General features: G+C 39.4%; 1 protein-coding gene across 2 annotated transcripts; it reads left to right on the plus strand.

The window, feature by feature from the left end:
• LOC306840002 (filamin-A-interacting protein 1-like) lies at positions 1–27513 on the plus strand. 2 transcript variants are annotated; one of them, XM_079368981.1, is made up of 6 exons: positions 1–133; positions 16347–16641; positions 16933–17106; positions 17508–17686; positions 23252–26060; positions 26918–27513. In XM_079368981.1, the coding sequence occupies exons 1-6, from the start codon at positions 39–41 to the stop codon at positions 27122–27124; spliced, it is 3759 nt and encodes a 1252-aa protein (XP_079225107.1). In that variant the 5' UTR covers positions 1–38; the 3' UTR covers positions 27125–27513. The 2 variants fall into 2 exon arrangements, with proteins under 2 accessions (XP_079225107.1, XP_079225108.1); XM_079368982.1 differs by lacking the exon at positions 1–133 and adding an exon at positions 5132–5360.
• The last annotated feature ends 188 nt before the right edge of the window (positions 27514–27701 follow it).

Genomic DNA, 27701 nt, shown 5'->3' on the forward strand with positions numbered 1-27701 from the left:
CATTCACACCTACTGGCAATTTTAGAGTCACCAATTACATGTGTTTCGACTGTGGGACGAAGGTGGAGCAGAGAACCAACACATACACAGAGGGAGATCGTGCACACTTCACCAGAGAGCTCCTGTCTGACAGGTATTCCAAAACTATATAAAGATACAGAAATTGTGACCAGTAGACTAATTCTTGTCTCATTTATTTTCTGCAAATAACACTATATGACATGATTTATTCATTCATAGGAAGAGTAAATAATATTTTTTTTGTTTGAAAGAGTGACCTGTCGTGATGCAATAATGTTAAAATAATGGCTAAGATTAAATCTTCATTACTTTCTTTTCAAGTGTTGAGAGAAGATCAGTTCTACTCTCGTATTTGCACAGCACTATCAACACACTGCTGGAGGCATACAGCAGTTACTGCTTAGCACAAAGAATTATCACAAGGGTGATTTACTTCGGTCCTTTTTGTTTAATCCATACAAAATCTGAACGTTAATTTAAAAATATCAATTTGTCATTTACAATGAGCTAACTAGGTGACAAGCGGTAACTTCCTCATTGACTCACGTCTGCCTAGCTGTTACCTAATCTCCTATCATGATTTTTTCATTTTAGTTTTGTATTTCAGAGTTTAGATTTCTAGTTCTTGTTGTAGTTTTCATTATCCTCTGTGCGCGAATGCTTCCTCGTTTGGCGTTGCCTGTCTTTCTTATTTCTGATCACGATTATTCCCTTGTGTGTCTTAGTGTTTCTAAGTGTTTCTAGTTTTATTTAGTCATTTCTTGTTGTAGCGCATTTTTGTTAAATTCTTGAGTTCTGTGCTTCTTGAGTGTTTCATGATTTAATTTGTAGTCTCCTCTGTGTTTCTTGTATTTTACTCCTGCCTCTGTGTGTTCCGCTTCTGTCTTGATTGTCCTCACCTGTGTCTTGTTAATCTCACTTGTGTTGATTACCCATCTGTTTTGTCTCTTTGGCCTTGTTCACGTTGCGCCTTCAAATCAGATCAGTGGTTTGTTTTATTGCCAGTCTGAACACAAAAAGTCACATGAGATCGGATTTTTCCAAATCTGATTCAAACCAAATACGCAGGTGGTTTCAAATCTTACTCAGATAACATTCCTACAGATCTTATTTAATCTGAATGTCTTGGTCGCTTCAATGTGTCTTCTGTGTCACTCTCAACGCGACACCATTGACGTAGATCTGGCAGGCCGGAAGTTAATTTTGGTCAGTGAAAGAAAATGGCGAGAATCAAAACAAACAGAAAAACAAGCCCGACAGACTGCACCATAAAACTGTTAACGTCAGATTTGGGCGGCAGTCTGAACAAAGCCCATGAGTGCTTATATGCAATGACTGCACTGGGACGGCTAACGTATATATCTTCTCTTCAGTTTAAGTAACAACAAACAGTCCTTGTCTGGACTGATTTAGATATCCCACATGCAACCAACACAGCTGCCAATGGGGATAGGAAAAAAACAGATAAATGTACATTGCAAAGTAGCAATAATGAGTTGACATAGAAAAAGAAAATTGTTCACGAAATGTTTTGCATTGACTGGCAACAGTACTGTTCAAATTAGACTATAACAAGTTGTGTTGGTCAAGCAAAATGAATAATATGTTATGTAATATTTTTTGTTTAAAAGCACGTTCATTCTCCATGTGGTGCTGTTGTTCTGAATATTAGCAAAGCTGTGATTATTCAGTACGACACTTCCTATCATGTGACGCTTCATGTCAAAGTCTATGTTTAAACCAATGACCTATTACCAGGGACAAAAAAGCCTAAACATCTTCAAAAAGATAATTTCATATATTTTATATCTTTGCATGACCTAAACCTATCGTCTTCATTTTTCTTTGGACTCAGTGTTTTTCTTAAATATCACTGTACTCCCTTTACGTCTTCAGGCTAAGAACACCATGTTCCCAGTTTTCTCATCCTGCTCTGATCTCTCTTTCTGCTAAGACAGCTCATTAGCATCTGTCAGCACATCCAAAACTGAAATTGACCCAGGAGAGCTGAGTTGATGTCTACGAAGAATAACAAGTTGATCAATTTTTGGAGTGTCTTGATGACAGGCATGACTGTTGGGGGGAACATGTGATGACAAGGTATGCTCAGAGACCTGTGTTGAGCATTCAGGCTCAAAGTCTGTAAATACTTGTAGTCAAACAAGGCAAATTTAATATAGGTTATATTATTGGTTGAAACCACTGGCTAATGGGAATAATTAATGGCTATGCCCAATATTAGAATTACTTTATGCAAATCTGTCTTTTGATAAAACCTTCAACAAAGATATATGCTGGAGTTGTCTTCCAACTGGATGACAGCGCTCAACTCTCATGGCAGCATTTTATCTTCCATTTTGCATTAATTAAATCTGAATGCATTGTGATCACATCGTCTAAGTGTTGGGATGGCAGCTACGTCAACAAGCCCGCTTTTCTATCATGATTCAGAACCACCACAGCCCCAATAGACCCAGACAGGACCACCATCATGTGGGCATCATATATACAGAGTGAAATCATAACAAACCTCTTCCTCACTGGATTTGACCACATGACTTCATTTGGGGTGTGGATATTATGGCACTCAATCAAAATACACTTCTCATGACCTCAGTTTGGATAGATCTTCTTCTTTGATACCACATGTAGGGGGATGACTTCATATGTGGGGAGGGAGGCATCTGTCAAACAAATGTGCTGTGTTTTGGGGGGATTTCTGTGATTTAATTCGAATGGTGTTTCGCCTTTAAGACAACTAAAAGGTAAAATGTTCAAAGGACAATGAGAGGAGTGAAGTAATGCAAGGATTTCACAATAGAGTGTGCTAGACTGTAAGTTGTGTAATTTTGTGTCTGTTAAAGTGTGTTTCATTTGATTGAACATTACGTCAGCCTCACACCCACATAATCCAGCAACTGCTCTTTGGTCAGAAGAACCGACAATATATGTTACATAATTCCTCAGTGAGTTTATCTGCTGATTAGCTGCTGTGTGTGTGTGTGTGTGTGTGTGTGTGTGTGTGTGTGTTTTGTTTGCTTCGGTTTCCACCTAGAGATTCAGTAAGAATGTCAACGTGTTCACCTTCTCGATGCTAACAAGACAAGGATTTCACATTATGTCAATAAAAAAAAAAATCAACAAGTCTTTATAAAGATGGGATCATATGTATATAGTAACATTTCCTGTCATGTTGGTGTTAGCCTGTTATTTCAAACCAGACCTGCAAGGGACAATATTAAACTATCATGTGCTTAAAACAAAATTTTTGACATGTCATCAACTTTAATGTTATTCATGAACCTGAGTGGTTGCAAACAAGCAGAAGTCTTGGAACATATGTATTAGTTTGTGGTTAGTCAGGGTATTGAAATCTGACTTTGAGATGTTAAATGCTTAATTATGTTGTTCAGCCACTTCCTCGCTGTTTCTATCTGAACAACTTGTGAGCTGGGTAGCCATACAATGAGCTAAATAAAATGGTTACATTGTTAAAAAAGTATCAATAATAGCATCATGAGAGGTTTGTTAAGAAGGATAGATCGAAGGGTGCAAGAGTCTAAACTAGATTTATTTGCTGATCCACTTGCCATACCATAGAGTTGCACAGCAAGATTCCTCCACACATCTCTGCAAAACTATTTTGCTCTAAGAAAAATAATCCAGAGAAAGTGCTGCAGGACTATGGCATTGCATCACAGTCAGTCACAGGAGCTTTGCAAGCCTCTTTCAATTTCTCTTCATTGAGACGTTTACATCACACTGGCATTTTGATCCGATTGCATATTATTTCATCAAACAGAGATCTATTAAGGAGGAGATTGTTCTTTCCAAACAGGGTGTTTAGCTATTTGTTGTGCCATACATTTGGACTTTGTATACAACTCTCATTGCGTGCACTTATGATTCTTTTCTCATTACTGCTTTAAAAAAACACGTCTTTGTTTGTTTGTTTGTTTTATTGTTGTCTGGGGAGCTTAATGCTTTAACAAAAAAAGGGCTAAATGATCAGGATGAAGCAACACAGTGTATTTGCAATGAAAGCTTAATCTATCATGAAATGTCATATTGTTCATTCCCTGTCATCAGAATTTGAATTTGAACTTTTCTTTATGGCAATTCAATTGTAATGATTACTCTTGAGCAGCGTTAAAACATTTAAAATGATTATGTGGGACTTAATGCCTTCAGGATGAAGTCACCCATAAAAAGATTGAATGTCACAGGATTTTTATCATCTCTTTATCTTTCACGGAACTAACACGCTTTTATTTGAAAGTCTAATCACCTTTATGAAACATTTTCATTATTCATGTTGACTATACTTTTTATAAAAAGGTGTGAACTTAAGTTATGTTTAGGAGTTTCTTTCTACTGCTCTGTGCACATTTCCAGCCCAACAGTATACCCTGGCAGTAAATAGCTATTCCTATTGATTCAGAGCCACATAACTGCTCCTCACATCTAGCTTGCTATAGCCTTTCTTTCAGCAAGCTGGGCCAGAAAGGCAGTCTGACTGCCAGAGTTTTGGAGAGTTTCTCTTTACTCAGCCCTCCTCAGCAATTGGTGGTTCCTTGGACTTCTGTTAGGGCCTGGGTAGCTGCGTCACCGGACTTTCCCACCATGAGAGAATAGTATGGCATGGTTCAGCTGTCACTAAGGGTCAGCGAGGAGTTAGCGCTCAAGCTGGCCAGCCAAAACATCTAGCATTCAGCTAGCCTCAGCTGCTAATAACCCTTGTGTTGGCAAGCTTGGATGGGTTAAATATAGAACCATACTTTTAGCATCAAGAAATAAAGTTGAGAGGGACAATAGAGGATACTAAGTGAAAAGATCTGGCCCAGTGACAAAGGACATCACACAGCACCTCTGCCTTTCTCCTCACTGGGCAACGGCTCCCGTCAACCGCTCAGAGGGAGTAAAATAGGACCTCCCCACTCCCCTCATCTCCCTTCTGCCTTTGATTCTCACACACTCTTCAACTGACTTCTCATAACACTAGTGGGGGAAAGAAAAATGAGAGGTGTGTTTTAAACTGCCATGCAGAGCAGAACTGGATAGTCTGCAGGAGTAAGAGGGGAGGGTGGGGTGAGAGGAGAGTTACAGTGCTCTGTTAGTGCTCTGTAGCATTCCCTCTCTGACCTGAGGAACGGAAAGGAGAGAGAGAGAGGGACAGAGAGAGAGGAGCTGAGCTTGAGATGGCTCTTGGCACTACTCTGTAGATACCACAAGTGGACCACACAAGCCAGAAGCTGCAAGAGGATACTAAGTGTCTTTTCTCTAGGATTACCTTTGGTGTGACTACTAATTGTTTAAACCTGGGGACAACACAAGAGCAGGTAAGCAAACGTTGCCTCCTTAGTTTCTCCTCTACAAAAACTTTCTTGCTTTACCTCCCTTTGTGTGGGAAAAAAAAGCCACAGACGCAAACACATGCCTCTGGCAAAGTTGAGCTTATCTGCTTTTTTGCTTTCAGTCTGAAATACAGGAAACAGCTGAGGTACAGGTGCGGCAGCTTAGCTGTCATTCATTTATGAAGACAGTAAAAACAACTGATTGATAGAAATCTACTCACTTGGCTTAAACAGAGCTCTGCTATGACTTACTTTGCGCCATGTGAATGAAACAACTCTTCTTGAAATATGCACTTAATTCAGCTAAGTTTTTATTCATTCACATGACATGAATCTCAACATGTTGCATTAATTCCTTGCCATGAGAAGAAACAGGGCTACACTTAGTACTTAGTGGCACTACAGAGTCGGCATTGTGTGACATTGCGTACAGAAAAGAGTCATGAATCAAACATTACTCAATGAATTACATCTTATATTTCTGTTATGAATGTGGCCATTTAGTAAGAAAGCGTCTGTGCTTGGGATGTAGGAGGAGAAGCCCACAGCCTTACGGTACAACAGAGGATAATGGCTATCTGAGATATTGAGAATGTAGAAGGAGTAATCCATCTTATTTGGCAGTTCATGTTAAATGATATGCACTCATATAGAAATGCACACATGCAACTTTCAACTTCTCCCAGAGCTGCCAACTCCAACACCTCTTAAGCGCTGGGAAAGTCTTAAGCATGTTCTTATTGAACACACACTAAATGCATTACACAAATTACAAATAAACACACACTGCCTAACATTAGGAGGCTTTTGAGGTTTCACAAGCTGCAGAAGGAAGACAGCTTTCATCCTTAATATTTATGGCTCATAATGATGCCAAAAGGAATTCCATTTCATCCACATGAAGTCATCCTCCTTTTGGAGGAGATGCATGGCTCCTGCTAGTCGCTGTCCATTTGTCAAACAGCACATCTCTTTGCCTCAGTAAACCTAAAAGAAAACATGCAATGTATCTAACCCTGTGTAAGGGAATCTAATGCAGGTGTGGCTTAAAGTTTCAGTCAAAGATCCCCTCTGTCAGTGCTCAGGGCCTCTGTGCAACCTCACCCTGACTCCCACCCTCTCCAGCTGATTTGGTCTCTGTGCACTCAGTGATATCACCGCTAAAACAAGACAAAGAGAACAAGTGGCAAGAGATTACTCATTAACATTGTTGTGCCTGTTCCAGCCTTATCTGAGCTTATCCACTCCAGCTCAGCAACATGCCCTATAGTGCAGCTCAATCAGCCAAACCGCTGCACGAGAAAGTGAATATTGCCATTTATCAGACATGGATTGTAAATGAATCATTCTTACTGTAAATCGATAATGTTGCCTCTGTGTAAACTAAAACGAAGTGGGCCAAGCTTGGGTGTTTGCCAGAGCAGCATTGACAGAGATGCACTAAATGTGTCACTGGCTTACCTCATGACATTACTATCGCTCGATGTCACTCAATTGACATTGGTTGTTAAGTAGGTTATAAAATTTATTGAGAGGTGCAGTGCCAGCGTCTTTGATGCAACATTCAGCACAACACATTTCTTAATAAAAGCACAAGGAATATTCAGTCAGGAAAGGGTATATTATATACCCTGTACAAGATGAAACATAAAGCTGTTTGTGCATGTTCTTGTTGACAATTGCTGGCAAAATAAAAGTAAAAAGCTTTCAAAAAGAATAAGAAGATTAAAAGCTATTACGCAATATCAATTCAAAGAACAACATAATTAAATCTAAGAAACTGTGCTGAGGAGCAGGACTTGTGCCATCAAACGCATAGCTTTTATTATTCTTTGACACCTTTATGATCTCCTGCATATATCAACTCTTTGACCCCGATCTTTCCCAATGATGCATGTGCAGCTGTGCTTGCCTGTTGTGTTCGAGTTTATGTGTGTGCTTATAGGCTAAACCGCTTTTAGAAAAAGTCTATGTGCATGAACATAGACACAATATACTGGGAGGTGCATGGAGCTTGCAAGTCTGTGTCTTCCCCATACGCCTGCTGGGCCTCAACAACAGCTGACACTGACACATGCACAGCTCCAGTCGTATAAGGGCCTCTGGTCGTGAATTCCAAAAATGCAGTTTAGACACATTTGGATGTTTCGCAGAACAGTGGTACTTATAACTCATGTTCCCATGGTTTAAAAATAAAACCTGAAACGCAATGGCAACCCAAGATCATCTGAATCGTCTTCGTTGATTTTTGACACATTTTAACTTTAAAACTTGTGTGGAAAAACAAACTTTGGTTTGTAATCTTTTTTTTTTTTTAATTCCACAGGAGGAAAAGATTAGTTTTTCCTCAACCATTTCCCCACCCTCTCTACCCAACCCATGTTTTCCCCATGCATCTATGCACGGGAAGTGACATAATCCTGACTAATGCACTGAGCTTGTGTGTGTGTGTGTGTGTGTGTGTGTGTGTGTGTGTGTGTGTGTGTGTGTGTGTGTGTGTGTGTGTGTGTGTGTGTGTGTGTGTGTGTGTGTGTGTGTGTGTGTGTGTGTGTGTGTGTGTGTGTTGACAACTGCAACAAAAGATCCAGAAGACTCTCTCCAGTGATGTCACTGACATGGAGGGACAAACCTGGTGTGTATTTACTGATTGCACCAAGATAAGGAGGACTGCTCTCTTTGGGTCATTGTCCCTTGGTGCTGTCGACCAAATATCAACATGTTGGGGGGGGGGTTCTGTTTAAAAAAGTAAACATAAGACAATACTCACAACACCACAAAACAACATGCTTATCCACTAAAACTAAATGTGCAGTGCTGTTGACGTTATTGTTCTACTAAAGAGAAAAAACTTAATTTAGCTGTGCAAAATGTAAAGGTTTATGTGTAAGCAAGCATTTGAACAAGTCATGCTTGTATTTTACTGTCACAAGAGTTGTGTGTCTGTATCCACATGAAAAGTTAAAGACCATAAGTGGCTCTACTTTTCCCTTTATTTTGGTCTCCACCACCTCACCCAAATATATCTTAGTATTTAGCTTGCTTCACCAGTTAGTTGCTTACTTTATTCACCTTTTGGTAATGATTTTGCTTTGCTGCTGGCTTATCAGAGCTTCTTTACAAAAAAGACCAACACTCGACTTACAAACATGTGAGCTATGTCTTCGCGATCAAGACTAAGAGGTTTAAATGTAAAGCAGTGTCAGATTGTATTTGAGGAGGCAATGAATCAAGACACAGATCACTTTATAACAATATGTTTAAATAGGGTTTAGTGTCTAAAACCATGCTTCTTTGATGCTGTATCTGCACAATAGTGCTTTGAGCAAAATGCTAACACCAGCATGTTCACAGTGACAATGCCATTAGCTTCATCCTCTGGGACTGGATTGTTATTGTACAATTCCATGAACCTATCCAATATTTTTTCAGCTATTTCAGTCCATGGTGGACCCTTCAACAAAAAGAACAACACCAACATCCATGAAGCTGTTTCACAAGCATGGCGGAAAAAAAAATGCCAATAGGCCAGCAATAGGTTAAGTTTATGGCTGTCAAGTGAAAACTTTTCCTGATTTTGTGTTTTAAAAAGAATAAAACAAAAGCAACATTTACATATACATTTATATATGTATTAATAATCCAGGCTCAAATGGACTGGTTTAACGGAACACAATAGAACACCAAATTAAAACCTGTGGGAAAACAGTGACGAAACTGGTGCAATTGATACATACTCTCTCATAACTACCAAACAGTAAATAGCTCTAAGCAAGGAGCTGTCATAATCTATATATAAATATCTTACAGTCAATTGGCATGCCCATAGACTTTACAAAGTTACATGGGCATGTGATGATTTCATTTAGAAATACAGTGAATGACTGGGATTGTCATTAATAACCAATTAAACTGCAACAAACTGTATTTATGAACAGCAAAAAAAGAAAACCTAATCCATGGTTAAAACAGCTAAAAGACAAAATATTGCTACATTGCAACGACTAGACCCAAGCAAATTGTTCTGTTCTTCCTCTGAGAGAATGTGGGACCACGAGCCAGGACAGAGATCACAATCTTTGGAATTCTGATCTGGTCGGCATTTAGAGGAGACTTCAGACAAGTGGCTGACCCCATGACATTGTACTGTATCTGAGAGAGCTTCATCCATATGTTGTCCTGCTGTTTCTATTCATAGAACAGCCAGAACTTGATCTCCTCCTTGATCTCCAGGCCGTGAAGCTGATATCCAGTCATGCTATTGGTCTAAAAGAATCATGTCCTTTAAAAGAAGTTTTTGTTTAGACACTTTGCATAAATAATTAAATGGAGTTGCTATGTGAATTCCTTAACATATTCACACTTCAATGTTACATGAATAACATTTATAATTCTTTTTATTTTTCATTTTATCTATAGAACAATTAAATTTGACAGTTGTAGGTGAGTCATGTTTTCCAGCTGCTGCTTTGATCCATATGCTTAGTAACATTATACTGTACAGTATGTGGCTAAAGAACAGAGGGGGTGGCATGTTGTATGTCTGAATTAAATGTGCATTGTCTCTCATACATGTCAGTGCTCATGATGCATGTTGCTGCAGAATTCCTAAACTTGTAAGGATTTGCTTGCTTGCCCTTGTGAATATATTCCCAGAGTTCATGTACTCACATGTCTCCTGTGAACTCTCACAGAAGGCTCAAAATGAATTATTAACACACATGCTAACAGCAAAAGTATAATGAAAAACGTGACAGTATTAAATGACTTATTCAGGAAAAACTTGGTCTTATTTAAGTGAAGATCCAGAATGTTTGTCCTGACAGCAACATAGTTATTGAAATGGGGAATTCCATATAAAGAAGTATTGCATTTATCTTAGTGTGCTTGTTACTGAAACCTTAACCGCTGAAGCTACAGAAGGCTCCAGTGAGAGGATCAGGTTAATGTGATCAGGAGAATATTACATGATGAAACCCACAACCTAAGCTGACATTTTGCAACAGTATGACATGCCAACATTGGAGTTTTTGTTACTATGAGGTATTTATAGAAGCTGTCATTAAAGGAAGAAAAGCTTTAAATGTTTGAGTTTGCACATGAATACTCTTTGACAGCTCTGTTTAGTATCAGTAGAAAAGTGCTTTCAAAAAGTTCAATCTCAAGCGAATGTTCTAGTCATTGTTGCTGTCTGTTAAAACTTGCTCACTGTTTAAACTTGCCATCCATCTCTCTCTCAAGTGTCTTTGTCTCCCTAAAACATGGCTGTTATGTAAAATGTGACCTCAGGAGGTCATTGGCTGTCTAGGCAGGAACACGCTGTCCATCATAATCCTTAAAAAAGGCTTTACCTTTGTGAACCTTTCATGGAAGATAGGTACTCACAAAACTTTCAATATCAAATGGATTGCACTTGGAGCTTCAAAATCTCATCCACAGCTACAGTTCTGATGGAAATGTTCATATCTTGGCAGTTTAGTTTGTTTTTCTTGTCAAGGTGGAAAAGCTTCCCAAGCGTATTACATTTTATCAGTGTCCTCTGACAGATCACGTTGTCAGACACTCACATGCAAAGAACATTTCCCTCTCCTTTTTTAGTCACATTGGGTTTGTGGTGTGAATATATCAAACTCACTGAATCAAACTAATTATTTTTCCTATAGCATAGTAGCTGCATTTATGCAGCTGCTATCCTCATCCCGCATCTCTGGCAAATTCATTTGGCTGCAAGTCCTACTTTTATCACTAGCCCCCTCTACTTCTTCACCTTTCTTATATGTAGATACCACATACCAGAACACTGTAAAGTAGATATATAGACTTATTATTCAAGGGATAAGGTGTGTAAAATACAACATAACACATGTGTAACAACTGAAGGCTTGGACAAGTGCTGTCAGACACCAGCAAGCGCTTCGCTAGTTGACCCTTGTGCATACAGTCATGATTTTGGGCAATTAAAAGTCTTATTGTTACCATTTGAAGTGAAAGTTGATTAATCTATTAAATGTTCTGAATGTGGTATGCAGAAGACGTGCTCAAAAAAAAGGCAGATTTTACATGTACAAGTTATAAGCAATTCCTTAACCAATTTATTATTTTCTTATTCTATTAGACATAAGCTTTTAAGTGCAGCTATAGCAATCCGGTAGTAGATATTATCTCTGCAATAAAAGTCAATCCTCCCCAGACTGTAAAAAAATAACAAGCACATGGAAAAGGATGACTGGTCCAAAGATCTGTAATCATCTTTCTGAATAACCACTGGCTTTGCTGGAATACTTTAAAGAGAAGGCTAGTGCTACAAGAGACCATGTCCTCAGACATGCAGTAAGCCTATAGGGAATGGGTTTAAAGACTGCCATCAAGCTAACAGTTTGCATTTCTGCTAACCTTATGAAAGCTAATGTTCTAGCTAGCAGTTGCAGCTCTGAAAAATATCTACAAATTAAATGATGTGCAAAATTGTGACAACTTTTTTGTAAAATTGTGATAGTTTAAACTAACTTTCACAATAAAACAGGAGCGCCGGATAGCTAGTCCTTGTTCAAACCCTTGTCCTGGGTTTGAATCGGACCTCGCCCCTTTGCTGATGGCCACCCCCTCCTCTCTGCACTTTATATTTCCTTTGTCTTTCCAGCTGTCCTGTCTAATAAAAAGGCAAACAAATGGCCCAGAATGATCTTTTTTTTGATAAAACATACTTGGGACATTTGGTAATAAATGCCCCTCTGTATTTTGAAAACCCTCGTTGACACCTTGATGTGTAATTTGCATAACCACCAGTCCAAACCCAGTTAGTAATTGGCATATTTTGCTGACTTGTTGAACATTTATTATTTACCTTTTGCCTAAACTTTTATTGACTGACTAATCTACTTATTGAACAACTGTTTGACATGCTAAACATGTGACATAATGTTTCCTCAAAACTTAGAAAAGTACTGCCTTCTCTTCGAGTAAGTGAAGAGATAATGTATATCGCTAGCCTAATAGCATAATTGCCAAATTGTGATATCTGCCTAACTTTACTCTCCTACCACTGCTGCATCACCCTGCCTTATTGCCTATATCCTCAGCCTATCAGAACGCTTGTTGGAGTCTAAAATCACTGTCTGCCTAAGTCCTCTCTTTGACTTAGGCATTTTTGCCACTACATACAAAGATGGTGTACTGCATGAGTAAATATAAGTTACGCAAATATGCTATTAGGCTAACGATATGGTGTCTATCTTGCAAATCATTTAAAACATATTATTGCCCTTTTTTATTTTAGACCGTAACATATGTTTCTTTTGGCCTATAAATACTGCTTCTTGTGACAGCTGGGATTGCCCAAACCATGATATAGAATAAGGATCTTGCATTTAAATTTAGAGAGAGGCCTTGACTGGGACCTTGGGCCACCCTTTCATATTAAAAAGGTAACCTCAATTGGAAGCCTGACAATCCTTTACATTGCACGGAAGGTTAAGATGCCGTTAAAGTGTTTGGGCATTGTGGTGGATTGGTGTAGACACCAGAGTAAAGGATTATTGTCTGGCAGCTCTCATCAGTTTTCCATAAGGATGACTGGGAATGTTGCATGTCAGACTGGAATGCTGGCAACTTGCCTTAGGAATCCCAGTGTGTTGCTGTGGCTAATTTACTACAATCAAGACTCACTGACCAGTCAAGATAGATCAAAGACTTGTCATTAGTCACCTTCAATGACAAACAGAATTTGGTCACAAAGTGTTGTCAAACAATATCTTGTCACCAGTAAAGGTACTAAGCAGTTGTTGTCTTTCACATTGGTTAAGTAAGGATTTTAAATTGTTCAAACCCTCAAGCTAAGAACGAGAATTGTTCTTAGGGAATATTTAAAACAATGTTTTTTTTAGGGACACTTAAACCTTTGAGACTATTTAAAATGATACTTAAAACTATGGCATCATCTTTACACAATTGCTTAAATTACCATTTGTAACTTAAAAAAGCACTGATATAGCGAGAGAAACAAAGTCCAATGGACTGTTTTGGCATTCTTTAGCTTATTGCTATGGTTTTAGAACCATACTGTAAGTGGCTATTTTCCCGGTAAAAAGTTCATAAGACCCTGTCAGCTACGATACTTAGCTAGCACAAGCAATTTCAAGCAGAAAAGGTTAGAAATAATTCAGTAGGCCTATGCTTGTTTTAAAATCCTGGATAAAGAATTTCTAGCAATTTGTGGAAAGCTAAAGTTAGCAGTTGCTATGTGAGTTATTAAAGTGGGCTGACTTGTATATTTCCCTCCAGATGTTTACTATCCATTGTCTTTTCAGTTACAGATGAAGTCAGAAAAAATTACATTTTTTTAAAAGAAAGATACTAATCTGATTTATTTATGAAATTTGTAATGGCTGAGTAATGCCAAAACATGTTGAATATTAATGAATTATGTCAAGAAAACTTTTAAAAGTCAATTGATTCACACACATTCCAACACTACCTTGCATGCTCTCAAGCTGACACCACAACACCAGGCAAGCTGTTACAGTAGCTCTCTGAATTTTCATGGCATCCGCCCAGATATTAAAAATAAACGTGGTGCCTAACTCAGTGTCAACCATTTTGTCACCATACTGAGGAACTCTGCCCGTGTCATTTACAGCGCTGCACATGTTTCTATGATTTCATCACTCATGTCCCACTGGTGCTAGTTTTAATGCCCTCTACCACTGGGCATCTCTCCAGTCATTCAAACCTTCTGGCACTGCTTGAATGGTGGGATGAACATTTTAAGGATTTGTGTACACTACTGTGCTATGATTTGTAACTCACTGATACTGAGCCCGCAGATGAAACTAATAATTATGGACAGGAAAGATGTTCCTGCAATTAATCTCCAGTTAGGAACTACAGTAGCTCTCCTTTAAGCCATTGTGCACTCAATGAACTCCCACAACTACAATAAAGTATGTAGTATTTAATTCGTTAGTTTGTCAGAGTTCTTTTTCTTTTCTGTCTGAACCCAGATGTGTTTGCTGTTATCTTACACTCTTCTCGTTATGTGCTTGAGTCTTTTTCCTGGAAACAGGTAGGCTCCAAAGAGATTGGTTTCAGGCATCATTAGAACTGACTGCATTCTTAACTTTGCAGACCATTATTACAGAGGAAGATAAACATGTAGCCTTTTGTAAACCAAAAGCGATTTATCTTTATACTTTTGAACCTTTCAAAATAGAAATAGAAAGTATAATTCCTGCCATTTTACATCCTGCTCACGTCACTACTTTTGCTAAAAACTGATTTAAATTGTTATTGATTTTCAACTTTTAACCTACTTAATAAGGTGTTTCTTTTTTATTTCATGAAGCGTTATTCACAAAAAGGCGTGAATGTGACTTTAATAACAGGCACAATGTAACTGTGGGTGACGTTTCTCAGGCTTTGTCCTTCAACATTTGCAAACTAAAACTCAGGAGTTGCTATTGAGAAAGTAAAACGAGTCGCAAGCAGATGTTGAAACAATGTTATTAGAAAGGTATAAAACATGAAATTTAAGGTACTTAAAAGTGCCAGTTAAACTGTTGAAATAGCTAAATGGAAATAAGTATGACATAGTGACAGCTAAAAACAAACTAGCTTTAAAACATGAGTAAAGTAAAATAGGATTTCATAACTTCTTGAAATAGTTTATCAGTTTATTACTTCATTTGACAGGAAAATACACAACACAAGAAGAGGGAGTCACAAAGTGATTTACAAAATATTGAAAAACAAAAACCAAAAACAAAACAATCACTATATACAACAGATTAAGCAAAAGAAAGCCTCAACACATAGGTTGTGAATTTCTTTTTAAAAGAGTTAGCAATGCCCATAAATCTTAGAATATAAGGCAGAGCATTCCAAAGTCTTGTCTCCCTTGGTCTTCTGTCGGAACTATACCAGCAAACCCTCATCAGAGGACCTAAAATATCTAATGGTAGTAAGGCCCTAACAATTCTGTGAGATATAGGCCAGTGCCTGTCAATGCTGGGATCTAAAAGTAATCACAAAAATCTTGAATTGTATTCTTAAATGTATTGGAAGCCAGTAATGAAAACCGAATTGGAGTTATATGCGACCTTTGGTGGACTTGCTTGATAGTCAGGCTGCAGTATTTTGTGGTTGCAAATGGTTAAGGCGTTTTTGCTGAGAAAGGTGAGTCAATAACCAAGTCTTTGTTAATGACTTTTGGAAGACACACTAACGGATCATGAGTGTTGGTTAAACTACTCAAAAAAAGCTTAGATGTGGGAACATAAAACAAAACAGTTTAGTAACCCCTGAAATAATGTTTTATTAGCTAAAATGCTTGGAACTGTACATTGATGTCAGTTGCCAATGCCTGTTTAAGCAATCAAGGCTACAGCTCCAGCATGATTATGGCCATCTCAACCTTATGTCTTGTTAGAGCTGATTAATATAGTAAAATCTTATTTAGAGGTCTGTCATCAATTAATTTATTTCCGATATCTGGATATAATATTTGACTGACCTTAAACATCAGCAATAAAGATTAAGGCACCCTGGAGTGTCACAAAAGTGCCTCCTGACCATCAACACTCAGCATGAGAAACACAACCCTGGTGAGAGAGCAGAAGGGTCAGGACTCAGGAATGCACAAACTGCCATACAACTACACATGATTAAAGATTTATATTTCAGGTTATGAATTGAACATGGAATAATAGAATAGAATAGAGAGGTGTGTTAGGAGGCGTACAGTATGCTTGATTCCATGTTGGTGCATTTGTCATTGGGTAAGAGTGGTTCAGTTTCACATGCAGTAGGAAGTTGTAATATGGGGAAATATAGTTAAGGCCATGGTAATAAGTGTTGAATGTCTATAATAAGGCAACACAATCACTAGTATTTCAGCAGACGAAAAACTTTCAGTTAAAACTAAAATGACTGAACTACTTGTGACATGACAAAAATCTTGTTCTTCTGTTCTTGGTGCAGCCAGAGGATGAGGTCAAAAAGCAGTGGGGTGGAGAGCCAGGCCAATGTGGTCCTTGGTGTTCCACAGGGGGACACTGACATCAGCCAAGTTCAAGAAGTGGGTCTCCCTGTAAAAAGCCTGATCCCTAAAGTTCTCCAGAAGGAGGATGAAGAGAAGGTGGAGGTTGAGGTGATCTCTGACAAAGAGAAGCTGCTGTGTGATTCCCCTGAAGCTGGAGAAAAGAGAGGGGACCTCATTGATCTGCCCAAAGAGGATCTGCTCAGGCTGCTTGGAATCATGGAGGGAGAGGTTCAGGTGAGTTGTTTGATATTGCATATTGCGTAATATCCCTTGGGCTTTTTACTTGCTGTAAAAGTAGTATATTACTGTATTAAGGGAAAGAAAACATTTCCTTGGAAAGGCATAATGGGTTTACTCTCAATCATTTGAACAGAAATGACTGAACTTTTACTGGATTTGGATTTTTTGCACAATAGGTCCATCTAGTGGTTGAAAGTTGCAATTGAACATGACAGAGAAACAAATTTGTGACTGTGGGAACAGAAACACATTTGGATATCTCTATATACGTTTCTGTGATTTCAGGCCAGGGAGGATGTAATCTGCATGCTTAGGGCTAAACCAACTGCCCAAGAGGCCCTTGAACCACAGTATGGCTCTGCAGTCTCCGGTACAGCCCTGCAGGCCCTGCAGAGGGACAGCTTCATCACTGGTACCAAGCAGCACAACCACAGTGTCTACCAAAAGCCTATGCTTGAGGTCAGTATTCAGCACCAGACAAAACAATGTTTCCATTGACGGCCAACTTTCAAAACTACATTACCAATAAGGGATACATTTTTATATTATATTAACAGGTGTTATAGTCTGGATAGTGTAAACACCAACAAGTCTGCATCATCAGGTTTTAATATAAGAGAAACCAACAATCACTTTGTTGTATAATACTCAGTTGAAGAAAATACAATCAAAAAATTGAATAAGTGAAGGAAGAAATCTGTACAAACTTGTTAAAATTGCACTGACTTCATCTGTGATATTAATACTTTAGTGGTCATCTGTGCCTGTAAACAGCTGGCAGGCAGCAGCATAAGCTGTAAGTCTTAGCTGTTTTTCTGTAATTTCCCAGATGGCTGTGCTTTCTTTGTGCCCTTTCTTAGCTGGAGCGTCTGCAGGAGAAGCACAAGGAGACATACAGGAGGATGCTGGGTCAGCTGCTTCTTGCGGAGAAGTGCCACCGCCGCACCGTGCATGAGCTGGACACAGAGAAACGCAAACATGTAGACTACATGAACAAGAGCGACGATTTCACCAACCTTCTGGAGCAGGAGAGAGAAAGGTGAGGGGGAGAGGAACTCAGGAGAACCATCGAACTTCACTCTTATCAGATCCGTGGCAAAGGTTGTGCTTGATATTATCATTTGGTAACTAGAAGAAATGATAACAAATGGTAACCAAAGTAACCCTTAGCACAATGCTTAAAATAATATATTGATCTCCTGAGGTAATGTTTTACACATGGTACACCATTTAGAGGAATCTTGGGCAGGTTTCTCACTGCACAAGCTTTTAAATCTAATATTTGAAAATATGCAACAAACAAAAAACTTCCATCAGGAAAAGAGAAAAGAGAACTTTAACTGTTGACTAAACCATTTATTTAAGTACTGTAGTATATTAAATTTACATATGATAATAGAAAAATGTTGCAACTTTTGCAAAACAGTAAAGTATCATAAGACAGTGTTTGTTGTCAAACTTAATTTGTTATATTAAATCAAACAGTACATGTTTTTCAAATGGGGGTTTAGCAGCAATGGAGACAAGATTAAGAAGAGGCTGCTGGTGAAATGGGAAAAGGGAAGCTGAAAACATGCATTAGCACAACAGCATGGTGTTTAAAACCATGGTGGAATTTATACAGTCTACAAGGTGAGATAATCCACAGGAAAAATATGGCGAAGGCATGCATTGCCAACAGAGAATGTGTGAAGAAATGGCCTCATCAGCCATGACAGAGAAGGGTTAGAGAGCTGGTGACTAGAGAGATAACCCCACATACACACGTGACAGTGAGAAGTACAGCCTGTGGAAGGGAGGAGGGAGGTGGAGTAGGGTGAGGTGGGGAAGGTGTCCGGCTATTTGCAGCAGGAAATGGAGAGGTCAGGGTTAGATACAGAGATGGAGACACAGTTGGAGGAGCAGGAGAAAAATACAAGAGAAGGTAGATTAAGAGCTTCAACAGAAGACATCCCATGACATCATCTATAAAGTGAAGTCATCACTGAAGGTTGTGACCTGGCTTGATGTTCAAGGGGAGACAGGGTATGAAAGGTCACGTGGAAAGAAATCCTCATAACATGGGAGAGGGGTGGTTACATCATGTGTGTGGAGGGCCTCACACAGATCAAACAGGCTTGGCTGTGAGGGAGAGATGTGCTCTGAATGTATATGAGGAAAGAGGCCCTACTAATTAACGTAATTGCTTGCTGATGAAAGACTTTAATTGGCTGTTGCTTGTTAGGGAATATATTTTGTTGCAATTCCCATCACACATGGCTGTCCGTTCTCACACAATTACACTTACATGTTGTGTGCATTGTTTGTATATTCTTTAAGTAAATTAATTGTGCTTGCTGTGTATATTAGCATACATGCCAACAGGCATGAAGCATGTGCAAGTAAGTCCCACAGAGTGTAAGAGAGGGAAACTGTACCATATAGTTTATAGGCTGTATACATATATATATAGTCAGTCAAAGAGCAGACTGGAGACCACTTATATGCTGCATTTCATGTTCTGCCAGAACATCAAACAGTTCATTTGCAGCATTGACCTAGCCCAGGCACTGAATACATCTCTTCCTTAAGCTTTTACGGCAGGACACAGGAAACAGACCATGGAAGCTAAATCACAGTCATGACAGCTAAGCTGCCATCACACACCAGAAAGCAGGCTGGGAAATGAGCAGCAGACTTTAGCTCAGTATCAAAGCTACTCCTTTTGCTGGTTTCATGAGACAGTACAGTGTAGTGTAGAGTAATATATATATTTTTTAAAAACAAAAAAAAAAAGTTTTTGTTCTGCCTTGAGTGTCATTCATTGTGCACACATGGATACAATAATTTAGCCAGGGTGTAATTTTGGTGTTTTGTGATTTCAACACAATTACCAAATTACACAATTGGGATTTGGAAACCTGAATCAATTCTTACGGCATGTTCTGTTTATGTTGTTTGAGTGAAATACTGCACTGAATAACAGGCAGAAGCTGAATATATGCATGAATAAGAACAGAGTCCATGTGGAAGTAGTTAATAGAACTGCATAGCAGCCACTCTTATAAAACACAGCTATGCTTGGAGCTAACATCAACATGCTAACATGCACACAATGTCAATGCTAAAATACTTAAGCGTAGTAGGTATAAGCTTGTGTTTACAGTTATATTGAAATATGCATTTATATGCTTTAAATGCATATTTCCACTTACTACCTTATGACAGCATTTTCCGAGTCACATAAACAAGACAATACAAGCCAGCTACTACAATTTATCCGAAATGGAAGATAATTCCATCCACCCAATAATGGTCGTACTAGTGGAGATGTGAGGGATCACTTAATTGATTGGGCATCATCCTCTGGGAACCATGATTGCTTCAGAAAAATCCTCTTTGGTCGGTCCAAAGTGTTGCATTGTGTGACATATTATTCCTAACTGAACTGTTAGCCTATATAAAAAACACTGAATAACTCTATCTAGACCTTTAAAATTGGGAATAGTTAAAGCAGGTGTCTGTTGGAAGCACATTGCACAAATCATGAGTGAACTCCTTTACCTCCACTTGATCCTTGGTTTGCATACAAGGAAGAGGTGACCTCCTTCTAATGCCAGGTGGTTTCCAGCAGGTTCCTTGGCTAAAGCACAGGTTGGCCTCTGTCACCTCACAGAGGGAGTAAAGGGGATGAGCTTTGGTTCATGATCTGTCAGCACCTGCAGAGCCCAGATTTGTCTGTCACTTTAGAAGGACACAAAACTGACTTCCAGAATAGACACATAAACAGAAAATGGAAGGAGAACGTACAATCACATCCTGTATTAAGGCAGACTGGACAGTATGTGCACAAACAAAGTGACACCTTTGCAGTAGCGTGCACATTTCTGCTATGTCTGGTACAGTACTGCCCTGTTTTGACATTCACTCTTTCAGGTGAGATGGAAGCATGTCATTATCTCACCTTTATCCAGGTGATCTCCTCCAGCCATCTGGGTGAGAGTGAAGAGAGAAAAGTCAAAGTTCTTGTGCCAAACAACTGCAGGAATGCAGAGGATGGGCACAGGAGAGGTACTTTCTAAATGTTCACCATTAGCCATTAACACCCTCTAAGACAACAAGCAATTTATATGTCAAGAAGTTGAAATATTTAAGTGGCAGGATGGTATGTGTAATGATTATCAGAAGAAAGAGATCCTGTTACGGAAAGGATTTCTAAATAGTGCAAAGTCACGCACACATAATAGGAATGCACACCTGACATTTGAAACGTAAATGACTGTTTTCTTCTCATTTTAAATCCTTTTCACATGAGTTTATACACAATTCAAATATGTCTGAATGGACAGTATGGACAGACCTATTGTGGACACTTTCTGATTTTTCTCTTTTTACACCACATAAATCTTACACACTGTACACAGTCACTGACTCTCAGCACTTTACTGTAAATGCTTTTACTCTGTCAAGAGAGGTCATTAATGTACAACACAGTGTTTTGGCAGCTTTTTGGCAGCTCATATCTCCTTCAATCCTCAGTCTCTGTGTACAAAAGGGCTGCACTGCTTCTGAGCAAATTCCCCTGGAAGCATGGGATGACATGTTGTTCCATGACCAAAGAAATGTTCTCTTGTGGCTTACGTTGGCTTATGGATAACACCTGTGTACTTACTTTGGAAATGTTCTCTCATTTAAATTGCACACATTTAGTTGCCTTGTAAAATACTAAAAAGAAAGGTTATCCAGTTCTTTTTTTCCTCAGTAACAGCAACACGTTGCAAGACTAAACTATGGTGACTACATTACTACACTGGATCCAAATACCCCTGACATCATGACTTCAACCTTTACATGAAAGAAATTTAAGAAGGCCAATTACTAGGGTGTATCAATGACATTTGGCTGTGCATGTTTGAATTTTAAGAGTGGCACTTACAGAGCTGGATGACCTCTTCGCACAGTAGCCAAAACCATGAATTTACTTGGCAATGAAGGCTGCTGTAATCCATTCACATGTCTAATGTCATTTGCATTCTATTCACATTAAGACGTTAATATTCAAACTTATTTGTGAAGGTTGTGCAAAAATTGGTTTGTTATATTATTAGAATTATTTGCAGGAGTTTAAAGCAAAAGCCAGAGTATACTCTTCATAGACTAAATGTCATGGTTACATATCCTCCCAGATCTTTTTCACCTCAAGGGAGACATTTACCTCATCCCTATCTGGTTTTCTCATTACATGTCAACTTTGCAAGGAAACCCAGTTTAAGTTCAGTTTCCCCCCTGAGTGGAACTGCAGCACACATACTCTCTTGTCTACTGTACCACTGAGACTTTGGCTTCTAATCTGCAGAGTCAATATCCTGTGCAATTTGGCCGATGGAGATATGATTTAATTTCAAGCAAATACACACTAAGAGCAGTAAAAGACAATGTATTTTTGCATATTCTTTATTGTGTAAGTTTTGTGGGGATAAACAGGCTTTAATTGTTTTCCTTGCAATGTTTTATGAAAGCATTGCAATTGGGGAGAGTTTTGCAAAGCACTCCTCCTGTTGCAAGGATCCCGCCCACTTCACAGTGTCCAGAGTTAAGCAGCACACACTCTCATACACACATTACTGCCTTATATGGATGGGGTGACATCACTCACCAGAGTTCCGATGTTGCTGTACTGTATTCATTCACCTTTCGTTGTCCTGATAACATGCTTGCAATTTGATGGTTGAAGATCTGTCGAACGCTTCTTCTTGTGGATTTTGAATGATGGCAGAATGTTTTTGTGCTGACTAGAGCTTCCATAGTGGGTAAGTTTTAAAATGTTTTGTGGTTGTTAAGTCACTGAGAAATTGTGACTGTGTTCACTATAGTGGATGTGATCAAAATAAGGCTCATATTGAGAATGTATGTTTGAGCTGTGGATGCACAGCTGTTGCTGGACTGGATGCTGTATTCATTTGTTTTCTTTTGCAATGCAAAAACAGTTCAGGATGAATGTTGCATGTCCCTGGGAGTGTGCAGGGAGAGGATGCAGCTTTGCATTCAATCTGCTTTGCATGCATTTATTTGGAGCCGGGATCTGAATGGGCATGAGCAGCATAGAAAGAAGCTAAGAGAAAAGAAGACCACTTGGTGAGAGAGTATTAAACTTTCACTAGCAGTTTTTGTGCCTGGTCTCTATCCTAACAACAGGGAGATAATACCAGGGGGGTTTGGCATTTGTGGTGCAGATCTTTGCCAGTTTTCCCACTTTATGTAGCATCTAGCATATATAGAATTCCTTCTTTCTCATAGAAATGGCTCAAACTATACACTCAGTTACTATCTGTCAACTATGGTTTAGATTTAACTAGATATAAAAAAAATTAGTATATTGTGTTTTCCTATTTTGCGTGGGTGGTGATTTTATCTTCCATGCAGATAAAAAGTGATGAGACCTGAACAAATGAAAGGGATCAAGATTATCTTTCATGACCACTAAAACAATGACAGGGATTAACTTTTTCATCCTGGATTACTAATCCTCATGACATGACGGCAAATACAGACACAAAGCTATCTGTCTGTAAAATCATTACTTTACTAAAGTAATACTTCAATTCTGTTTTTTCTTCAATCTTAGACTGAAACGGCTGCTTGAAACTGAAAAGGCCTACCAGGTGAAAAAGGAGAAGGAGCATTCTAAACGTCTGGCCAAGGTGCGAGAGGAGCTAGTCAAACTGAAGTCCTTTGCCCTGATGTTGGTCAATGAACGGCAGCAGCACCTAGATCAGATGGACCAACAGAGCCAGCGGGTCCAGGAACTAAGCCAGCAACTTCAGCAGCGGGAGCAGGCGCTGAGTGAAGCTAGGGAGCGTGGTCAGGAGGATGGCAATAGGGTGCTGAGTCTGGAGGCTGAGCTAAAGGAAAAATCTGCCAAACTCACCCAACAACACGAGGAAATGAGCGCCAAGCTGGCCAGTCATGAGATCCACAACCGTCAACTCAATGCCAAACTTTTAGGGCTTACACATAAAATAGAGGAACAAGAGGAAAACAACAGAGCCTTGAGGAAATCTGAAGAGGAACTGCAAGAGCTGAGAGACAAGATCAGGAAAGGGGAAAGTGGCAATTCGAACTTAATCACTGAGTTGGAAAACTTAAAGAAGCGTGTGCTTGAGATGGAGGGAAAGGATGAAGAGATCACTAAGACTGAAAACCAGTGTAAGGAGCTTAGAAAGAGGCTTCTTGAAGAGGATAGTAAGAGTAAAGACCTGAGGCTGGAAGTGGAGAAGCTCCAAAAAAGAATAATGGAGGTGGAGAAACTTGAGGCTGCCTTCAACATAAGCAAGGCTGAGAGTGCACAGTTACACACTTCTCTTGAGAAAGAGAAGGGCCTGACCAAAGAGCTCTCAGATGAAGTCTTCACTCTCAGGATCCGTATGAAAGAACTGGAGTCTTCTGAACTAAAGCTAGAAAAGTCTGAGTTGACCCTTAAGGATGACTTGAGTAAGCTGAAGTCATTGACTGTTGCTTTGATGGAAGAACGAAAGACCCTGATGGAAAGATTAAAGTCAGATGAGGAGAAACATGAAGAAATGAGTAAGATGGTCAAAGTTGAGCAGGGTAAAGTCATGGAGGTGACTGAAAAACTGATAGAGGAAAGCAAAAAACTCTTGAAATTGAAATCAGAGATGGAAACCAAAGTTGAAACCCTCGTCATTGAAAAGGGGGAGCTAAGCACCAAGCTTGCCTATGAGATTGACAAAACTACAGATCTTAATTCTAAGGTCAGTCAAATGAAAAAAAGATTAGATGTGTTTGAGCAAGCAGAAAAGCAATCAGTGAATAGTGCAGTGAAATGTGAGCTGGGAAGAATGTCTGAACCTGTTAAAAGAGAAGACAACAAAGTTAAGGAGCTGACATTTGAAATTGAGCGACTGAAAAACCGCCTTAAACAACTTGAAGTTGTTGAGGGAGATTTGATCAAGACAGAGGATCAGTACGACATATTGGAAAAACGATTCATGACTGAACAAGACAAGGCCAATATTCTTTCCCAGCAGGTGGAGGAAATGAGGAGTCAGATAGCAAGAAATAAAGCAATCGAAAAAGGAGAAGAGGAAAGCAAGGAAGAAGACCTCCGACAGCGGTGCATGAGGGAGGAGGTCAAAACCAGGGAACTGCAGGCTGATGTTGTAGCCCTTAAAGAGAAGATCCATGAACTGATGCATAAAGAAGACCAACTCTCCCAGCTCCAAGTGGATTACTCTATCCTGCAACAGAGGTTCTTGGAAGAGGAGGAAAAATCCAAGAACATGGGTACGGAAGTTTTCCATCTTACCAAGGAATTGGAGATTGCTAAGCGTCATAGTCGAGCCCTAAGGCCCAGTTTGAATGGGAGAAGAATGGTGGACATTGCTGTGACATCCACTGGAGTACAGACAGAGGCATCATTCAATGGGTCAGCAGAGGAGGATACCCCAGCTGTATTTATCAGGAAGTCTGTTCAAGAGGAGAATCACATCATGAACAACTTCAGACAGAAGTGCCTGAAAAAGCCAGCAGAAAAGAGTGGTGGCGCTGATCGTTTCTCTTCATCCAGTAGCGACCTGGGTATGAAAAAATCCTGGATTCCCTGGATGAGGAAGAAAGACAACACGGCTCATGAGACAAACTTAGAAAAGCCTTTGCAAATTAATGGAAGTCTTTTACCCTCTGAACTAACAATGTCCCCAAAGCAAGGGCAGCCTTTACACATCCGCGTCACACCAGACCACCAAAACAACATGACGTGTCTTGAGATCCGTAGTCCTATTGCTGAGGATGTTTTCTCCAGCTCAGCTCCTCTAAGCCCCAACCCATCTCAACCAAAATCCAGGATCACAATCATTCCCACTTACTCTGCTTCAACCCACAAGAAAAAGTCCCCCATTGGATCTAAGGGCCCTGAAAGAGCCAAGTCTCCAGTTAGCATCACAACTATATCCAGAGCCAAATCACCAGAAAGCAGCAGATCTCTGTCCTCTGGCTCAGGAAGACCCTTGTCCCCTGTTTCAATTATGACTGTGAGCACCGCTGTAATTCCTGAGGCATCTGCCTCCCCTGAACCCCAGGAGATGACCATGGGCCGAGCTGTGTTCAAGGTTACCCCGGAGAAGCAGATGGTCCCAATGCCAATACGAAAGGGTCACAGCAACACTGGTATCATCACCACTACTGAGGATAATAAGATTCATATTCATCTGGGCAACAGCAACACCCCGAAGATGGTAGTCAGGCCGGTGACTTCCGTAACTGAGAGCAAAGAGATGACCTTATCAACAGGGACAGTATTACGTTCCCCACGCCAAATCACCACCACTACTACTAGGAGCACACAGAGCAAAGTGATGAGCAGTATCACAATATCCCCTGTCACAGCCAACTCATCCAGACCCACACAAAGCATGGTAAGTTGTTTTAGGTTTAGTTAATCCAAATTGACAAATGCAAAGCTTTCTTCGGATAGCTTGAGTTTAGTTCATGCATTCTATGTGATACACCAGAAATGTACTGTTTACATGAAAAGGCTCAAGAACTAGGTTTAAGGAATGCTATCATTAAAAAAAGGTAGGTACTGTGGATGTCAAGAACATACCTACGATACACCTATTTGTGTTTTATCAAGACGTTACAGGATAAGATTAAAACACAGCTCTTGTCAAAACAAGTCTGTTCTCCTTTATCTTGAGAGTGACAATGGTTGCATACATTATAGAGAGTTTCATAAGGGAAGTTTACTAACCGCTTCATCTCACACTGCTAAGAAAGGGAAACGAAGAAACACAGAGATGGGGTTCCATTGGACCCTGTAATATGCTCTTTGTGGATCAGATAGATGGCGTGACAGAAATGACCCTATGTGTGGGCCTCAGAGCACCAGAGCTAATGATGTGGCATTTTGCCACTTTGCTACAGTCATGCTGTAATTTATAGTTGTTACTCTGTGTTTACATTCACAAACAGCTATGCATGCAGGGCACTTTGCCCTGTGGCTGAAACAAAACAGCCTTTCAACTGTAACAGCTCACTGAAACCTAGCCTGGGCAAGTGCTGGGATCGAAGTAAAAGAATGACTAAATATTTACATTTTTCATTCACGCGGTTCCTTTCACACATATGATCAGTTACATTGCTTATACATGCTGAATTCCTATAATGGGTTTAATCCCTTTTCCATTATTTACACATCATGTCCACACAAAGCGCTGTACTGTATTCATTCTCCAGCCTGAGAAACTGTACTCTCTTTCCCTATTGTCAACAGCCTGGGCATGATGCCCAGCCAACTCGCTCAGGGCTGACCCGCATCCCAATGTCCAAGAGCCTGAAGACGGGGAAGGCTGTGCTGGGAACCCTGGGGATCTCGGGTGGAGTGAAGTTGGAGTCCCGAGCTGAGAGTCAGTCTATGAGGATAGAAGTTAAAAAATCCACTGTGAATAGCAGTTCTTTACAAAATGGTGGAAAAGCTTGATTTCAAATACTCAAACATGCCATAGAAATGGTGCTTAAAGGGTTAAATATATTCACACTACAAGGCAAGGTGGCATTTTTGTATTGAAAAATCCCTGCAACTCTTACTTTTAAAACGTTTGATGAACTCAATATCTCAGTTTCTGTTTAATAGATGAAAACATATTCTCTGTATTTACTGTGTTGTAATGGGCATTTTATTGAATATTATACCACACCTTGCTGCTACTAACTGCTTCTTGCTTTAAGTGGTTGTCTCTCATAAAAGTTTTTGATAATATTTTATAAGGTCACAATAAAAGTCAAAATTTTGTTTTCATGTAAATTATGTTGTTTTTCTGTAAAGGGTTTGTACTTAAATATTATAAAATAAATGTAATTCAAAGGTTATTGTGCTATGCTCTCAAATGAAGGAAACGTGCAGCAAATAAAGCAGGGGAATTGTTGTCTACAAATAGGCCAGTTCTTTGGCACATGACTGTTTGAACTGTTATTGTACTAATCCATGTATTCACAACATTACAGTGTACTTTACAGTAAAAATAGATACAATTGACAAGTCATGTAACAAAGCAGTT

This window comes from Symphodus melops (assembly GCF_947650265.1).
Source record: "Symphodus melops genome assembly, chromosome: 19".
NCBI lineage: Eukaryota > Metazoa > Chordata > Actinopteri > Labriformes > Labridae > Symphodus > Symphodus melops.